Genomic DNA, 19,033 nt, shown 5'->3' with positions numbered 1-19,033 from the left:
GCTCTTTAAATGGAAGTATTTTATATCTCCACATCGGTTGGTCGGATTAACACAAAACTTGGTACACTCATTGCCAATGCCCTCCTCAGGACATCTGTTGAAGCTTTTACCAATCCGCCACTAGGTGGCGCTCTGGTGGCAGTTTCATTAGGGCCCCAGCAGATAACCTGCGATGTCCCTATTGTTCAAAAACCATATATCCACGCGTTCCCTGAATTCTGTTGAATCTCCTGATATAGGCCACGCAAATTTGCGGCCTGGGTTTTTTTTCCGCAAATTCGCAACATTTCGCAAACCTACTTTTCCAACTCCTCCCAGCCAATTTCACCGATTTGCACCAAACTTTGCACACAGCATCTGTGGACCCTCCTCACAAAAAGTGATTAAAAGAATTTTGATATTCCAAAGAATACTCAAGTTATTAAATAACAACTTCCTGCAGATTTCGTTCAAAACAGGAAGTGTTGCCTATCTCCACGTTGGTTTGTCCGAATGACATGAAACTCAGGATACTACTTCCCCATGAGCCCCTAAGGCCCTGTGCAAATCTGTTCGGATGACCACTAGGTGCCGCTCTTTAAATTGAAGTATTTATATCTCCACATCGGTTGCTCAGATTAATGCGAAACTTGGTAGAAATATTGTCAATGCACTCCTGAGGATATCTGTTAATGGTTTTACCGATCCGCCACCAGGTGGCGCTCTGGTGGCAGTCTAATTTTATATTTGGCACTGTGCCCACACCATAACACTTATGGATATGAAATAGATAGGGGTGGTATAGACTGGCCCCTGTAACTCACACACCAAATATGACCTGCAGGTGGCGCTATTATCAACACAAAACCATTTTTGGCTAATAACTCCCACATAATATGGCACACATTGTTAAACCTTATATCTATGTGTTCCCTGCATACAGCTGAATTGTCTGATGTAGGCCACGCCCACTTTCGCGCTACATTTCCATTCGCAAAATCGCGAAATGTTGCAAACCTACTTTTTCAAACTCCTCCCAGGCAATTTCTCCGATTTCCACCAAACTTTGCACACAGCACCTGTGGACCCTCCTGACAAAAACTTATTAAAAGACTTGATAGTCCAAAGAACGCCCAAAATATAAAACAACAATTTCCTGCACATTGTGGTCAAACAGACAGTCTTGCCTTTCTTCACCAAATAGATGTCCCATTACCACTAAAGTTTTTTAAATTATGTTCCATGGCCCAATGACGGTTTGCGAAAAATGTGGTGCAAATTGCCCAATAGGGGGCGCTTTTATTGCTAAATGACAAAACAACGGCTTGACTGCCTTGACTTTTGATTCCTCAATGGAAGTTGCTGCATGAACAAGCCCCGACAACAGCATGTAGCGACAGCAGCATACCCCGACGCGCGTGGACTGCGAGGGCCCGTTTATCGCTGCTTGCAGCTTTAATTTTTTCTTTTGTCATTTAGACACTTAATAAATGTCAAATTTCCATTAAACTCCCAATTCTGCTCAGTTAAGGAGATTTACAATAATTCAATCTGGAAGACCAGCTGTTGTCAATACTGTGGCATTTTAACATAATAGCTTCAGGCGTCATGGAAGAGAATGACATGATACCGGTGGAAAGGTCACAGCAGTAGCAGCTGTTATTCTACTCCTTGTTTCTCTGCTTCTTGAACTTCTGGTTCCATGTTGATGGAAAAGTGTGACTGACCTTGGTGCGAACCATCCCAGGCCTCTGGTCTCGGACGTGCTCCAGTGTAGCAGCGATGTCTCTTTCACACCTGCAGGAGAACAGGTGGTCGCGTGAACGCACAAATAAACAACTGAGATCGTTTTTAATATCTTTATATATAAAAGAATGTGAAACATAAACCAGCTTATATGATTAGGAAGAAAAAGTTTAACAACATGTGGGAGATGTTTTGGTGTTGGTATAAAATGATGATATTGAAGAAGCATTGGAAATGTGAAGTCATGAAAATATCAAATGTATTGTGAGGAATGCGTGCTGTACTGTGTTCAACACTTGTGTACATAAACCTATTTATTTATTTTATTATGATCTCTTATTTTATCATATTTATTTGATTTTTCTTCTTCTCTTCTGTTATAGTTTTGTATACTGCCATATGTTCACTTTGAGGGAGTTATGTTATGTTCGCACATTGTGGTATCTGTAAACATATAAAAGCAATAAACACATGCTGATAAAAAATAAAAGAAGAATGTCAAACATCAGTATTTTCCATGGATCCATTTTGTAACAGATCATCAGGCAAAGGACAGGACCAGACCCGGTCTGACAGAAAACTACTGGATCTGCCTTAAACCCAGTAACATTTAGTGAGCTCACCTTTAGCCATACGATTGAGAACTATGTCGATCAGGATGTAAGTCCCAGTCCGGCCTGTGCCGTCACTATGGAAGCAACATGAAGCAAACTTTAATAAATACAAATAATTAATGAAAACATTTAACTGGAGACATTAACTTAAGAACACACTTTGTGTATTTTAATGAAACGCTGTGATCAAACATGAGAGTTTCTGAAAACAAACATTTCAGTTTGTGCTTCTTAACTAAACTGCAAACAGTCAGAAGTCCCAGTTTTTGACAGCCTGTTGTTTAGCATTTGTCTGCCACCAAGTGGATTTATGTGGTACTACAATGGAATGCATGTACGTGTGTGAATTAAGTTTTGGAAAAAAACCTTTAAATTATATTGAAAACATGAAATGTTTTTACATGAAAAGTGACTTAAATAATTATTAAAACAACTGCAAACTAAGTTCATTGAAGTGTTTGTGCGCTGCTCTGACCTCACAGCGTTCACTGCCTCACACACACGCTCCCACTCACATTTCTTTTTTTTGTGGTGTTTATCCCTGACGAGAGGCTACCAAATAATACAGATCTTCGCGTCTCGGCTTTATTTAATAGCGTTTCGAGCTCAGACTCGGTGAAGTTGCGCTTCTTCCCTTTACTCATTTTGTAAATCTGATGGTGCAGAGAGGGGAATCCCCGGTGCAGGCCCTATTCAAATTAATTTGCATATTTAAATGAGGGCGTGGACAAGGAGGAGTTTAGCACGTCTACATGTGCGCTCAATTCCACGTTGATTGGGATGTACAAAGGAAAAGTGCTTGTATCGATGCGTACCCACACTTTGTTTTGTGCGTACAACAGTTTCTGGATTCTAGCGTACGCCATGTTTCAGTAGGAAATCCACGCAAGTCTTAGTAGATGAGGTCCCTGGTCTCCTGCGTCTGCACATTCTTCAGGTAGAAGCTTCGCACCAGGAACTCGTTACACCAGATGTGCTCCGACACCAAGTTCACCGGGACGGAGACAAAACCTTGAGCTCCTGATGGACTGACACTGATCAGACATGTCCTCACTCACTGTGTCCTCACCTCGTAGATGTGGTAGAGGGATGAGCCCTCGTCAGGCCAGTAGCGGTCACACTGTTTCTCTCCATCCTCCAACAGAGCCGTCATCACAATCATGGTACAGAAGTTCTCCCACACCATCTACACCACCACAAGTCATTCACATAACACATCACTGTCAAACAAACATCATCACCACATCGCTCACCTTCATTCATCATAGACGGTGTTTTCTAACCCAAAAACTCACAAAATGGAGTGATTTTGAAATAGAGTCTGGGGTCTGAGGGATTTCTCTCCTTCTTCATCTCCCTGCTGTGCTGTGTGTTGTGTTTGTGTTTGTGCAAAACGTTCTCAAGTTGTTGAGAAGTCGATAAAACCAACTATCACATATAAATTGTTCTGGTTTTTCAAATGAGTAGAAAACATGACTGTCACACACAGTCACTATATAGACTGACTCCTGTGAGGATCTCAAGACTTCCTGCACCACTGCAAATCTGTATTTCAGTAATATAACTGGACTTGTTTTAGATCATTTTCATCTCTTCCACTGTCTTTTTTTTTTTTACTTATTACAAGCAAGAAACTACGGTAGAGGATTAGGGCCAGTGTGTTTTTTTCTCAGAATTCTGAGTTTGTTCTCAGGAACAGTCAGACCTCAAGTCAGAGGGAAATGTCTCACAATCATGAAAAAAGTAGAAAAGAAGAACTTTAAACTCTTTCTGACAGAATTCTGACTATTTATCTTGATTCTGACTTTTTTCTAAGAATTCTGACTTTTTTCTTACTTCCAACTTTTTTCTGAATTCTGACTTTTTCTCAGAAATAAAGAAATCAGTTTTGTTGAACCAAACAAAACCCAGACCAGACCTGAAAAATAATTGGATCTTGGAGTGTGAAGTGACATTTTCTACAACCTCTCCTAATACTCTAAACTCTGGTAAGAATCAGGACAAAAGTAGACAGATACAAAATTAAGATCTGAATCTAAATGAAAATGTTTTTTATGAATGTTAATGTAAAGGGATTGTTTGGTTTGTGCCTCACTGACCTGCCAGAAGTCAGAGATGGTGTGAGACAGAGGGCCCTGGGTGGCGATGTAGGTCAGCATCTGGGGGTCGTGTTCAATCTGAAGGGAGGTCAAAACAAGATACAGATGCAGAAAACAGCCAGAAAGTGTTGATCTTCTGGGTCAAACATGAGATCAGACTTACTATGGTGCTGGCATTGATGTAGTCGGAGCGTGAAGGGTTGATCTCCGCCTTCAGCTTCACCCTTGAGTGGTCATCTGTGGAACAACAGTGACATTTAACCCCTCAGCATCCAGCACCTGCCCAGCCGGGCATCTTGAAATCAGAGCTGGTTTTTTTTTTGCGCTGTGATGTGCCTGAAGGTTTAAATGAATAACTTACAGGGCACAGAGTCGGGGCAGCGCTTCTTCTTGGTGTTGGCGTCACTCTGAGCCATGGAGACGGCGCTGGGCTCAGCCTGGTAGGAGCAGAGAGCCTCCCACTCCTTCATCAGACGGTCCTTGTTCCTCAGGTGGTCCGCCATGTAGGCCTGAGGGACGTTAGCAAAAAGGTCACTCAAAAGACTCCAGTTCTTGACCTTAAAGACAATCAGTGCTTCCTCTACTGACCAGTATCATGTGACCCGTGGAGATGTCCATGTTGGCCTGCGCCGCCACCTCCTCCTCCTCCTGCACCTCCTCCTCCGCTCGCTCCTCCCACGGCACCGAGGGCGGCAGTCTCCAGGCGTCCGAAGGTCCTGGTGAGCCAGTTATGCAAGTTACACTGCTTTAATACACTGTTTGATATAGTGGCAGGCCTCATTAAAGAAAAACTTCTTTACTGCCTGTCCTGTCTTAAGCTTCAGGGATAGAAAACTAATACCCGTCAATGCATGGTCACCAACAGGCTAACAATTATGTTAGCTTCTCTAGCAGGCTAACATCAGTTTCTTCAATAAACTCTCTTTTAGCTCCATTTTTGGTCTCCACCATCTCCTGATAACATTATCATCCATCTTCTTAGCTGCTAAATGCTCCACTATGTTCACCAGCTAACCTTTGTCAAATTTTAAACGGTCTTATGGCCGTAAAGTTGTCCTCTATCTGTCTTCTGACCCCCTCACCTGGTACTCCTGGTGGGTGAAGCTGCCTCCCTCTGGTCCCAGTCCCAGCTTCTTCGCAGCCAGCCGGTGGGCGTGGTGACGCAGACAGGTGATGGTCATGGCCGCCACCAGGATGCTGCCGATGCAGGCCATGGCCACCAGCATGGCGAACACCCAGCGGGAGTTGGGCTGGACTTGGGTCGCCAGGGGCAACGCCTTCGCATCATTTCTCTGGGTTGTGGAGACAGAGAGAGGACAGCAGGATGACATAACTTCAAATCTGAGCACACGGTTGACTTTATCCAGCTCAGCAGGCCGTCCTGGTGGCGGCCATGACCATCGCCTGTCTGCGTCACCACGCCCACTGGCTGGCTGCGAAGAAGCTGGGACTGGGACAAGAATGTGAATCAACAGGCTAACATTAGCTTTCCAGCAGGCTAACATTGATGTTAGCTTCTCCAACAGGCTGCTTCATTGACCACTACACTGAGCGTCCTCCTACTTTTAAATTTAAGGGGCGGCTGTAGCTCAGTGGGTAGAGCAGGTGACCAGCGACCAGAAGGTCGCTAAAGGAAGAGATATCTCCTCCTCCTCCTCCTCGTCCTCCAGCGACCAGGAGGTCGCTGGTTCAAACCCGGCTCCCCTGGGCCGCACCGAGCTGCATGCCGAAGCATCCTTGAGCAAGATGCTGAACCCCAAAAAGTGCTCCTGATGCGCAGTTGGCACCTTGCGAGGCAGCCTCTGCCATCAGAGGGTCCTGCGATGAGCTGGCAACTCATCCAGGGGTGTACCCTGGCCTTCGCCCTGTGAGAACTGGATTTGGCCCCAGTAGCCCCGCAACCCCCCGAAAAAGGGGGGATAACGCGGCAACACCCCGCGACCCCAAGAAAATGAGATGAGATCTATAATATTCCATCTCTGGTTGTATTTATGTTCTGTATACATGATGGATCTATTTAAACCTGTTCAATTTAACTGATGTGATGAATTTAAATAATGTTTTAATGACTTCAACATGTTCACGTACAACCACATGTGCTTCATCATCTCCACCCTCGACTCTCTCTTCGCCTCCTTCTCATCATCCTCTCCTCCTCTTTCTTCTCCTCCCTCCTCTCCCAGGATGAATTGTCTCTCTTGACCTTTCGGACCTCCTCCTTCCTCTCCGTGGGCCTCAGGAATGTGAGGCTCTCTCTCTCTCTCCCAGTGTGTGTGTGTGTGTGTGTGTGTGTGTGCGTGTGTGCTTTTGCTGTAAAATGAGGAGGGGAAGCAGAAAGAGAAAGTCAGAAGATAGGGACTGCGGAGGAAGAGGCAGGACAAGGTGTTTTGCAGAATGGAACAGGGTGTAGCTGAGCAGGAGAGTGTGTTCCTGTGTGTGAGAGTGCAGGGCTGAACAGATGTAATCAGCTTGTGTGGATGCAGAGGTAATAACTCCACAGGGGGAAAGCTAGAGAAGTGAATCTATCTCTGCCATGAAGACATGGAGCAATCAGGAAAAACCTCAGCCAGCAGATAAAGAAGCAGCAGTTTAGAGTTCAGGCGCTGGGAGTGGAGCACCTGTGTGGGATTCACAGCCAGGGAGGAGCAGATGGGCATGGTGAGCACATACACATTATTTCACTGTGTTTTGTTTTAAAACTGTGGAAAGGATTCACAGTGTGTTTCACATAGAAAGTCCAAGAATATTGAATAAATAAATTGCTCTGTCTTGTTTGACTTCAACATACATGGGTAATAAGAAGCTCATGTCGAGCCTTTGAATTATTTTATGTGTGAGGTGAAATTCAGTTAAAGGATCCCATTTGATAGCCACGTTTTAATTGGGACAGTAGTCTATTAAACATAATTAATTAAAGGCTAGACCAAGCAAGTTAATAAATTAGGCCAGTTACATCAATCAATATGCAGGTCACGCTGCTTAAATATGTGCAGAATTAAGTTCTGCCTTCAAGTCTATCAAAGTCACAGTAATTCTATTTCTCCATGAGGACAGTTCATTAAGATAATGGAGATCCATCACCCACTGGGCCAGTATACCTGATAACATGTCTATGTGGACATGGGTTTTGGGTTTGTCCTCCAGCTCCATAAAGGCCCCATGTACATTTTCCCACATGGACCTCCAGTAGGGATGGGCAAAGAAATCGATTCACATAAGAATATGGATTCATATCTCCCATGATTCAGAATCTATACACAAATGTCAAAAATGTTCTAAATGTTACTTAGTGCTATGCTGACAGAATGAAAAAGGTGGATCTGAACTGCGAAGGTAGTGCAGCACCCAGACAGTTTACAGGCACATGCTAGAGTTATCTTTAAGTTTGTCTTCAAAAAAAGCCAGCAGTTGCAAGCATTTCTTTTACTTGATGACTGGATAATTATCTTCACGAGACGAAAGTGAAGGGTTAACACATGTTTGTGAATACCTTTACGACGTCACCCAGAAAGATTAACACTAACATTAACGGAGCGGAGAAGTGATCCAAAAGCAAAACTCAGAGCAGCAATCCGCTGTAACAAACAAGAACAGCTTAGTTCAACTTGTTGCTCTGTTTTACCTCAAAAACTCTTGCTTAATGATGGACCCCCCGGAGCTAACAGTGCAGCAGAGAGGCTGCTCTCACTGCTGGACTCACAATGTTAATAACACAGCAGAGCACACCCCCTTATTTTGTTATCCACAAACACACATGCAGGCTTTCAAATTGATTAATTCATTAATTAATGCTGTTGCTTTTTAAAATGAAGAGGTTGCAGATCGTTTATCTTAATTTCCAGTTGTGCCTCATATTGTGTTTGAGCAGATTAAGGACACCAGTGATTTAGCACACCATTAACCTGAAGCAAAAGACTGAATAGTGCCCCCTTTTCTATTCATTCAGTCGATTCACACTTGTATGTGTCATAGACTATGTACCATTGCACATAGTACTGACATTTCTACAATATGCATGATAACACGTTCACATTACATGTTTATTACCCGACTGTCAAATCAGGAGGCGAGATTGAGGCCTGTGTTTCAACTTTTGTAAGTGTGAAACCACACCTGAACCAGCACCGCTCACTGTGTCTCCAGTCAGCTTTATTGATGCATAGAGTAGTGTAGCAATGATGTATTTTTGTCGGTCAACCCAGAAGTTAACATCGCCCTGGTTCCCCTGACAAAAAGCCAATGGGATTTTTTAAATGAATTTTGGCATATCGCCGAAAATAATCTCTGTGACAAACGCAAGTTTATGATATTTACACATGATACTAAAGTGGGCCTGTAAAGACGGACTAGTGAGTAGATAAGTCTCTGTGTTCGCTGTGAGGACGTTTAATGTCCCCGACAACCTCTGTAATCTCATTTAGACACTTGTTAGCAACCGCTAACCGTTTTTAACACACATAAGCGCTTATCATTATATTGTGGGACATTTAATGATGTATTTGATGTCGTAGAACAACACATGTAAATATATTCAGCCTGTGGTAACCACACACCTTATTTAAGACATTTAACCAAAAATCAATTAAAAAAGCCATCGACTTTGAGACGAGAGAACCAGATGTGCTAAAATGCTGACTGACTTCCAGTTCCACTTCTTACAGACTACACCACTCTATTAGCTTCCAGTTAGCTGCACTTATACCATGTGTCTCACCTCAAGAACTGCTTCTAAACCAAGACTGGGGGTAGCCACATAAGCAGAGAAACATGCTGATGCCTGATTGAACAGGCTGAACTACAATATGAACAGTAAAGCAACGTAAAACATGCCAACACTTACAGCTCCCATGTCTGAAGTAAGGTCACAGACGAGGTGAGTAAAATCCACACATCCTTGATCTGGTGAAATACTGGAGCCGTTTGTCAGCAAAATACACACTCACTCACACACACACACACACATTTCAAGTTTTCCAGTCGTTGTAGGGACATTTCTGTTATATTTCCATAAAAAATCAAGTTAATCAACCAGGTCTTTATTAAAACATTTATAGCAGCTCCCATGTTTAGTTCTTAGCTTTGTACTCGTTAAATCTGTGCCCGTCTGTGCAGCCAACAAGACAGCAGCTGACATAATGCTAACTCTAGTGGTCCTTCCTACAGGTAGCATTCAACTCTTTGCCGGGGTTACTAAGATTGGGGGTGGTATTATTCAAATGAGCCTAAACCTTATGTAAGAGGGAGGCAAAGCTCTGAATGGCTGAAAGGGACCTAGACACAGTCACAGTGGAGCTACGCAGAAGCATGAACAAGAGTGATCTTAGCAGCGGAAGATGATTTTCGTGTTATTTTATATATGTACAGCTGCAGCCACAGCAACTTTATAACCTTTACCACTGATTTTGGTGAAACCGTCTCAACTCTTTGTGGTTTACAGAGTTTTCTGATAGACAGTTTTTATACTTTGTCGCTCAGGTGAGTTAATAAGCAAATTGCTGCTAAGTATAGTTAGCTAGTTAACACAGCTGTGCAGTTGACAATGATGGCTTCAGGGACAGGAGAGGGAGGGAGACGAGGCTGTGATAGAGGTGGTTGGTCTGTGAGTCTTTATGGGATCTTTTAAAAAGCATCCAACTGGTTTTCATTGGCCCGATTGTGATCAGATAGCCTTTTTGGCAACACATTTGCAGCTGAAAGGTTTAAATATTAATTCAAATTGTACACAGTACTCACTTGTGATTTCACAATTGACTGAGTAGATTAATGCATAGGGATCAAAATGGGTTCATCCTAGGATGCCAAGGAATCCATAAAGTTAGGAGGGTCCTTAATGTTATTTAAGGTTTAGAAACTTAGATGTCGAAAGGCCTTTGTGAAGGTGGAGTGGCCTTATCTTTTTAATATTTTGGAACGATCTGGATATGGGATTAAGTTTCTAAAATGGGTTCAATGACCGCATTTAAATCCTGCAGCAGAAATATTAACAAACAAAAATACATAAACTAATCACAATCAAGGATGTGACAATCAAGGATGTGACCCTGATGACAGGATGTCATCAGGGTCGCCCCTTGTCTCCACTATTAATTATTTTAGCAAAATTGAACCATTAGTAATAGCTGTACGAACGCATGCGGAAATAACTGGAATAACAATTGGCCATACATAACATAAGCTAGTGCTATATGCAGATGATGTTATTTTGTTTGTCTCGCATCTTAGTACAGCTATCCCTGCACTGCTAGAGTTGATAAAAGCATTTGGTGGCATCTCAGGCTACACGATCAATAACACCAAGTCCTTGGTCTTATTACTTGATGAGAAAGAGAGGGAAAATCCACTCAGAGAGGTTTCCCAATTTAAAGTGTTAAACAATTTACATATTTGGGAATAGAAATGATGTCTCAATTAGCTTTGACTGCTGAATCTAACTATGAACCTTTGATGGAGGAAACAATGGAATCACTTAATAGATGGATGTCCCTGCCCCTGTCTTTGATTGGCAAAATGAACATATTAAAAATGAATATACTCCTTAAAATGCTGTATATATTTCTGAATGTTCCACTGCCTCCACCTGATGACTTTTTTAGGAAAATTTAGAAGCTATTTATTGGATTCATATGGAAACATAATCGAGCTAGGATTAGACTGTCCCTGCTACACCTACCATGTAATAAAAGAGGTTTAAAATGTCCAAATATATTTTGGTATTATTGGGCAGTACAATTAAGGTCTATTAAATGTTATTTCACAACAAGGGATATTCCACAATGGAAATAAATGGAATCATAGTGTTTGAGTTTGCCTTTACCTCTCTATTTTTATTGAGATACATTGCCAAACAAACTACTAACCCAATTGTTAGAAATATGATCAAAGTGTGGTTTGAAGTGTGAAAATTCATTAAAGAACCTAATCTATTATCTCAGTACAGTCCCATTTAGGGAAAGCAACGTTTCACACCATGAAGTGCAGATGCTGCATTTAGACAATGGGCATCAAAGGAACTAGAAAAAATTCTGGATCTGTATCTACCTAACTCAAAAAGCATGATGTCATTTGAAGAAACTAGATGAAAATATGTAATACATTTCTTCAGCTCAGAAGCTTTATAAGAATGAGCCAAAACAATGTCCTAACCAGACCCTTAATATCTACACTGGAAAAAAATTGTGTCTAAAGACAGCTTAAGTAAAGGTGCTGTGTCAGAACTATACAGTCTGTTACAATCCAACTCAACCGAGAACTCAGATCACAAATGGTAAGCATGTTGAGAAGATCTAGAAACAGACATCTCGTCAGAGGTCTGGGAATCAGTATGCACTACAGCTCGTACCCAATCAATCATTACACTTTGGACAGTTACAGTATGAATGGCTCATTAGAACATATATTACGCCAGTTAAATTAAATAAATATAATAGGAATATCCCAGGTTTATGTACAAAATGCACTGAGTGGAAGGGAACACTATTTCATTGTATGCGGCAATGCAGTGAGGTAAAATCCTTTTTCGGAGGAGGTCAAAAAGGCAACAGAAAAGATTATCTTAAAAAACATTCCAATGAACCGTGATTTCTTTATTTCATCTCTCTTGACCTTTCGGACCTTTATTTCTGTATTTGCTAAATGCCAGAATAATTAGAGAGGAATTTTTAGACAATTTTTTATTACTTTCTTCAAAGTCAGAAGCTTACATACATTTCATTAGTATTTGGTAACATTGCCTTTAAACTGCATGACTTGGGTCAAATGTTTTGGGTATCCTTCCACAAGCCTCTCACAATAGTTTGCTGGAATTTTGGCCCATTGCTCCTGACAGAACTGGTGTAACTGAGTCAGGTTTGTAGGCCATCTTGCTCGCACATGCCTTTTTAGCTGTGCCCACAAATTTTCCATAGGATTGAGATCAGGGCTTTGTGATGGCCACTCCAAAACGTTGACTTTGTTGTCCTTAAGCCACTTTATAACTAATTTGGTGGTATGCTTAGGGTCATTGTCCATTTGGAAGACCCATTTGTGCCCAAGCTTTAACTTCCTGGCTGGTGTCTTGAGATGTTGCTTCAATATTTGTTGGTGAATGTTCTTTCCTCATGATGCCATCTATTTTGTGAAGTCCACCAGTCCCTCCTGCAGCAAAACACCCCCACAACATGATGCTGCCACCCCGTACTTCACAGTTGTGATGGTGTTCCCAGGCTTGCAAGCTTCCCCCTTTTTCCTCCAAATGTAACGATGGTCATTATGGCCAAACAGTTCAATTTCGGTTTCATCAGACCATGTCTCCAAGAATGAAGGTCTTTGTCCCTGTGTGCATTTGCAAACTGTAATCTGGCTTTTTTATGTTGCTTTTGAAGTAATGGCTTCTTCCTCGCTGAGTTGCCTTTCAGCTCATGTCGGTACAGGACTCGTTTCACTGTGGATAATGACACTCTCTTACCAGCTTCAGCCAGTATCTTCACAAGGTCCTTTGCTTTTGTTCTGGGGTTGATATGCACATTTCGCACCAAAGCACGTTGATCTCTGGGACACAGAACCTGTCTCCTTCCTGAGCGATATGATGGCTGGACATTCCCATGCTTATAATTGTTTGAACAGATGAACGTGGCACCTTCAGGCATCTGGAAATTGTACCCACGGATGAACCAGACTTGTGGAAGTCCACAATTCTCTTCCTGATATCTTGGCTGAATTCTTTTGATTTTCCCATGATGTCACACAAGGAAGCATGTGTTTGAGGTGTGCCTTAAAATACGCCACCAGGTGTGCCTGCAATTAACTCAAATGTTGTCAATTAACAGAAGCTTCCAAAGCCATGACATCATCACCTGGGCTTTCCCAAATTGTTTAAAGGCATAGTTATCTTAGTGTATGTAAACTTCTGACTTTGAAGAAAGTAATAAAGAATTGTCTAAAAATTCTCTCTCTCATTATTCTGGCATTTAGCAAATATAAATAATTTAGGTAATCCTAACTGACCTAAAACAGGAAAAGTTTAGTCTGATTTAATATCAGACAGTGAGAAAAAAAAGGTTATGTGTCTTTTTATACAGTGTATGTAAACTTCTGGTTTCAACTGTATATGAAAAGGGAGACAAGAAATGTTTGAAAAGATATGGGGACCGTTTAATGTGTTTGTGAAGTGTATAGATCTAGGAGAAGATGACGAGGAGGAGTAAGGAAGTGATGTAAACGTTGCAACGTGGTTGATATACAGTATGAGCTCAAATTTGGAAAACGACGAAATGCCCCTAATATGCATTATACTCATGCACAAATTGACTTGTGTCTGAGAAGTTTTTCTTTGTGACTTCTTTTTGTTCGCTCAAAACTGAGCAGATTTAAAAGCAGAGGTCAATTAAAATTACAGACTTGAAAAAATACCAAAAGAAAAAAAAGATAAATAAATAGAAGTACAAATAAGGAACCAGTGACAGTGAACTTTGGCATCAAAAATAAAAGTTGTCATTGAACAAAACCTGAACTGATCCAAGAAACCTTACATTAAAAAAATAAAAAAGACAGACATTAAAAGTTATTTCATCATATTTTGATATTTTGGGGGATTTTTAATGTTCTTTCGATGATAATCTACAGATTTTTTTCTTCATGTCAGTTTTTTTCAGTGTCAACTTTCTGTCAGTGTTTTGGTGTGGAGAGGAGAGGAGGGGTTTGAGGGGTGGGCAAGGAGAGTGTGATTTGTATTTCTGCATACTACTGAGGAAATGTCACTCACGTGGACCGGACTTCCACTCTGACCTTATCATACAGCAGTCTCTCATAGGAGTTCACTTGAAACTCCCAAACAGCAAGTATATGAAGACTGTTTCTCTCTGCTGTTGTTTTATCACATAAAACCAGGCTGGATCAAAATGTATTATTCATTATATTTGTTATTCTGGTCTGCCAGAGGTCTGACAAGGTCTGACGTTAGCTAATGTCAGCTATATATGCGCTATCACAGCTAACATTAGCTAATGTCAACTACAAAAGCTGGTGTCAGCGTTATTATGGATCCCACTCATGTTCTCTCCCAGTCTTCTGTTGCCCTTGTCTGGGTCACTCATCCTCTGGAGCCACTCTTCAGAGTGTCTCTGCGCTAATTAGGATGAGCTGACATGCAGGATGCCATTGCTTCGCCACCCGGCCTGTCGACTCTACCTAATGAGACCAGAGACACTGCAGCTGCGACAGCCAAAGTGTTGGTTTGTTTACCGGGGCAACTACTATTGACTAAAGAATAAAAAAATGGCTATCTAGCATTCTATTTCCTAACTGTATGTTCAGTGGATTCAGTTGTGCTTGTCTTTTTTCACAACAGCCAGCGTTGGAGCTGATGCTGCAGCCTGTGTTTTTTATTGGTTTGAATTGTGTTTTATTCTTTCTGTTAAATATATACATGCAACTACCAGGCTAAATTCCTTGTATGTTCAAATATACTGTACAGTACTTGGCTAATAAATGTATTTTAATCCTGAACTCTATTCCTTGCTAATGCTCTGAAGTATAAACTTGGCTAACACTATCAATTACAATCGGTTTTAGGTTACCCTGATAGCAAAATTGCATCCCAGATCTGGCCCACACCAGCTACGTTCATCCAGCCCACATACCATATGGAATAATAGCACTTGGGCACACACCTATTTTAGCTTTTTTTTCATATATTGTAAAACCCATTACCGTATATTTTCCAAACATATATTACCTAATAATATATACAAATATATTTTAAGTAATAGATTTTTTTAAAATCTAAATATATATTTACCAATGTATAATCAAAATATATATTTTGCAATATATTCTTGGAGCCAAATGACTGAGATGTATGTCAATATGTTCCGTAAGAGCACACTCTTCAATCTTTAACCCAAGTAAAAAGACAACATTTGCCAACAGGGCATTTAGCATTTAATGCAATGTACAGTATGTCCCATATGACTTGAATATGGGCTAAATAGTGGTAAAGGGTAAGTGGCTAAGTGAGCACAATCTAGAACTGGTACATTGTGTCGGGCACATTATTTTAGTGCCCTCTTTGGATGCCTTCTGGAAAATAAAACATGATAAAGGGCCAATTAGGGTGCCATACCAGTGGAGGAAATGTGGTGCTAGAAAAATATTTATAATACCCCTTTCACACTGGACAAAAAACCCACTAACACCCGCTGACATCTGGCTTTTGTCTTCAATGTGAATGTGTAGAATCAGCATTTACTCCTGCGGCGAGACCTGGGTGGTCACGCTAATTCTGCCACTCTCCAGGTGCAATTCTATGACGTGAGTTGACGTTAAGGAGGCCGGCCTGTGAATACTTTTAGATCTGTCTCTGTTCAAGCAGCGTTCAGTCAGCGCTGACTTTGAAAGAGAGACAACAGTAAACACTTTTTAGTGGTTTAGCCTTGTCAGCTGTCTGATTGGTACTGCACAGGGGTGGGAAGTAACAAAGTACAAATACTTTATTACTGTACTTTAGAAGATATTTCAGGTATCTGAACTTTTGACTTTCCCTCTCTACATCTGAACACAAATATCTGAACTTTCTCCTCACATTTTCAAAACAGGCTCGTTACTTTAGTTTGATGCATTTGAGGTGAATTATGGAATATTTTTATTTGCCGTCATCGCACGCCGCCTTCCAAACATCACAAGACTGATTTCAACCTATCAGAGCACATCACGCACGGCAGACGCAGCGAGACGAAACAAAGACATAAAAGACATAAGAAGACGTAAACAGACAGAGAGGGAGACTGGAATGGGGAGAAAAGGCGTGTTAGTGTCTCGTATCTGCAGAGATTTTCTAATTTTCTCACTTTGTTGCTGCTCGGGACGCTTTAACAACCCAAAATGTGGCTATTTGACGTCCTGGGAATGACACTCAACAATCAACTATGACCACTATGTGGTGCGTTCAGGAACAGCTGGGACAAATCCTACTGATTACTATTTCAGAGCCTGTACTATATCACTTTTACTTGAGTAAAGAAGTTGAATCAGTACTTCTACTTTTACCAGTCTTTCTTCTGGAGTAAACAATGGGTGCACCTTTGCCACCTCTGATATTCTCAACACTCTCAACAGAGATGAAAAAGAAGAAATGTCTCACTCCTTAACACTTCCATCATCAGCCCAGGAGCAAAACAACGTGTCTAATTCAGAATGTTATTGATTAAGACTATTTAAAACAAGGTTTAACGTCCTCTGGATGTAGTCTGATGAGGCATATGATTTGCTGCTTTCTACCCTGCACCATTTTGCTGTAGCAGATGCAGTCTGAGTAAATTTCCCACTGCACTGTATACCCAACCCTAAAGTCAAGTACACCCTCCTTTGAAGAGAGACGACTTGTTTGTTTTGGATCAGTCGAAGGTTGCACAGTGGGAGCATATATATATATATATATATATATACAGTATTACTACACTACACTGTAGTTACACTACTAAATGAAGAAGTATTGTGCTGTTGAATACTACAGAACACCATAGAGTAGTGAGACAGATAGATACAGGTAGATATACAGATATAATGTAGATCTATAAAGCTGCAAGTGTTCTGTGCTGGCCGTGACACTGACAGGGCACAGAGGCAGCAGTAAATGTCAGAGCTCGGTGAAAGCTCCACTTTTTTGTGTTTGAGACCTGCCAGCAGGAAACAGGTAGCACTTGAATCGTTGTGACCATGGCAATACCAGACTATGTTGTGAGCGAGTTGTTGCTATGGCAAGCATCCTGTGTTTAAAGAAGAGTGCAGTGCATTATTAGTGAGGGGGAGGGGTTGCCATGGGGACCAGGTACGGCGGTGAAGAGTAAGGTTAGAAAGATATATGGGTTTACCAGTCGAGCAGGCTTTCATCAGAAATCTCATATTACCCGTTTCCCGTATGTCCTTGTCACCATTTTGGTCTTAACGTTTGATTCCAGTAATATTGTATTAAGTTATATCAAATGCCTACAATTATTAATAAAACCCATTAATAAGTAGCACTATCTTTAGTACGATCCTGGCATGATATTATGAAACTCTGAGGCAAAAATGGAGTACTTTGTCGTCGCAGTGTTGCCTTGAATCTGCAACTTCATCATGTCCAATTTTTTACATGACTTTTTTTATTATTTAAAATGGGAAGAGAAATCCCTGATCACAATCTGCTGAGAAGAGGTTTCTGTTAACTATTTATCTGCAGTTACATGAAACACAGTTCTGTTTCATCACATGCCTTTGTTAGACAGCACCAGTCAATAACAGCAAACATGGGAGACAGACATAACAGAGGCTGCCCCACAGACTCCATATTACACCTTCAATATGAAGTGAATTCACTTCCAACATCTCTCCTGTGTCACACTGCCTCCAGTTGGTTTTGGTCTCATCTTGAAAATGAAATCTTATGGGGGGGGATCAGCAGAAATGTAGTCAATATTCCAGCATATTAGAAATGTTCATCTCATTTTCTGAAGAGAAAACAGTTCATTTGAATATAAACTTTTGGGGAAAGCTTTTGTCACTCTCAGGGAATTCTATATCAGAGCGATGCATTGAATTTGTCCACCCTTCAGTTGAGTCAGAGATAAAGGATGTTACCCTCCGGGTGAGACACTGTCACTGATTCTGTGTGGTCTGCTCCTGATATACTGTGGGCACTTGCCAACAAAATGCCATTAAAAAATATTAGTGTTTAGTTTACCAACTTCACTGAAACTAATGTTATATTGAAAGTTGTACATTAATTTTGATCTCACGTCATCCTGGGGGTATTCTCCTGGGCCATGGACAACCTTCCAGGTTTTGTGGAAATCGTACAGAAGTTTTTGTGCAATCAACAAAACATAAATTAAAAAAGCTGGAACTTGTTCTTTCACGTGGTTTGGATTCCCTCTGTGATAGTTGCTGTGAGTCATTTCAAAAACCTTTTCATCATCATTTCGTCATGTGACTCAAGTGTTAATTCCACCTAATATACAAGTGGAGATTGTTGGTAGCCTTGAAGTTCAAGTTTCAAACCATATTTTTACCTGCCTCACAGTCAGAACATCAAATCAGTTTTCATCAAACTGAATCTGAGCAACCTGATTATAGTTTTTCAAATATTCAACATTCACATTTCTCAAATGAAACCACATGAATTCATCTCGATGGCTTCTGAAGCAAAGTACTTCAGTGGTAGCCTACTTAAAGGAGCAGTCTGTAGTTTTGTGTTAGAAATGTTAATGAGCAGAGAAAGATGTTCATTGGCTGATTTTTTTTCTGCCTAAACAAACTAAATAATCAAACTCTCTTTGTTTTCATGATTGAATAAACAAACTGACCTTAAAGGACAACACAGTTTATACTGTTTACTTTGTTTATATGTGGCAGACCCTGCCACCTTTCTAGCTTCTAACAGTGTTCTGGGACCTTATTTTCCTCTGAGAACAGCTGGTTTATTCACTTATGGAACCAGTTTGTATTAGTACCTCATTAATATTGTAAATATAATAATTCTTCTCCAAAACTACATAGTGCCCCTTTAAGTTTTGACATCATGTTTTCAGCAGTGGTTTATCACATCATATATAACGAGAGAAGGCAAGTTCTGAAGAACTT

The 19,033-nt window shown here is 41.0% G+C and overlaps 1 protein-coding gene across 1 annotated transcript; it reads right to left on the bottom strand.

Moving 5' to 3' along the window:
- Positions 1-1,643: 1,643 nt before the first annotated feature.
- Positions 1,644-5,769, bottom strand: LOC311259408 (receptor-type tyrosine-protein phosphatase-like N; the record flags this gene model as incomplete). Its single annotated transcript, XM_084356551.1, has 9 exons — positions 1,644-1,765; positions 2,334-2,413; positions 3,233-3,367; positions 3,398-3,525; positions 4,439-4,516; positions 4,602-4,675; positions 4,800-4,947; positions 5,027-5,135; positions 5,513-5,769. 9 exons carry the CDS (start codon positions 5,767-5,769, stop codon positions 1,644-1,646), a joined length of 1,131 nt encoding a protein of 376 aa, XP_084212677.1.
- Between the last annotated feature and the right edge of the window lie 13,264 nt (positions 5,770-19,033).

This window comes from Pagrus pagrus (assembly GCF_965226575.1).
Source record: "Pagrus pagrus genome assembly, chromosome: 7".
Lineage (NCBI taxonomy): Eukaryota > Metazoa > Chordata > Actinopteri > Spariformes > Sparidae > Pagrus > Pagrus pagrus.
This window is presented reverse-complemented; position numbering and strand designations above follow the sequence as displayed.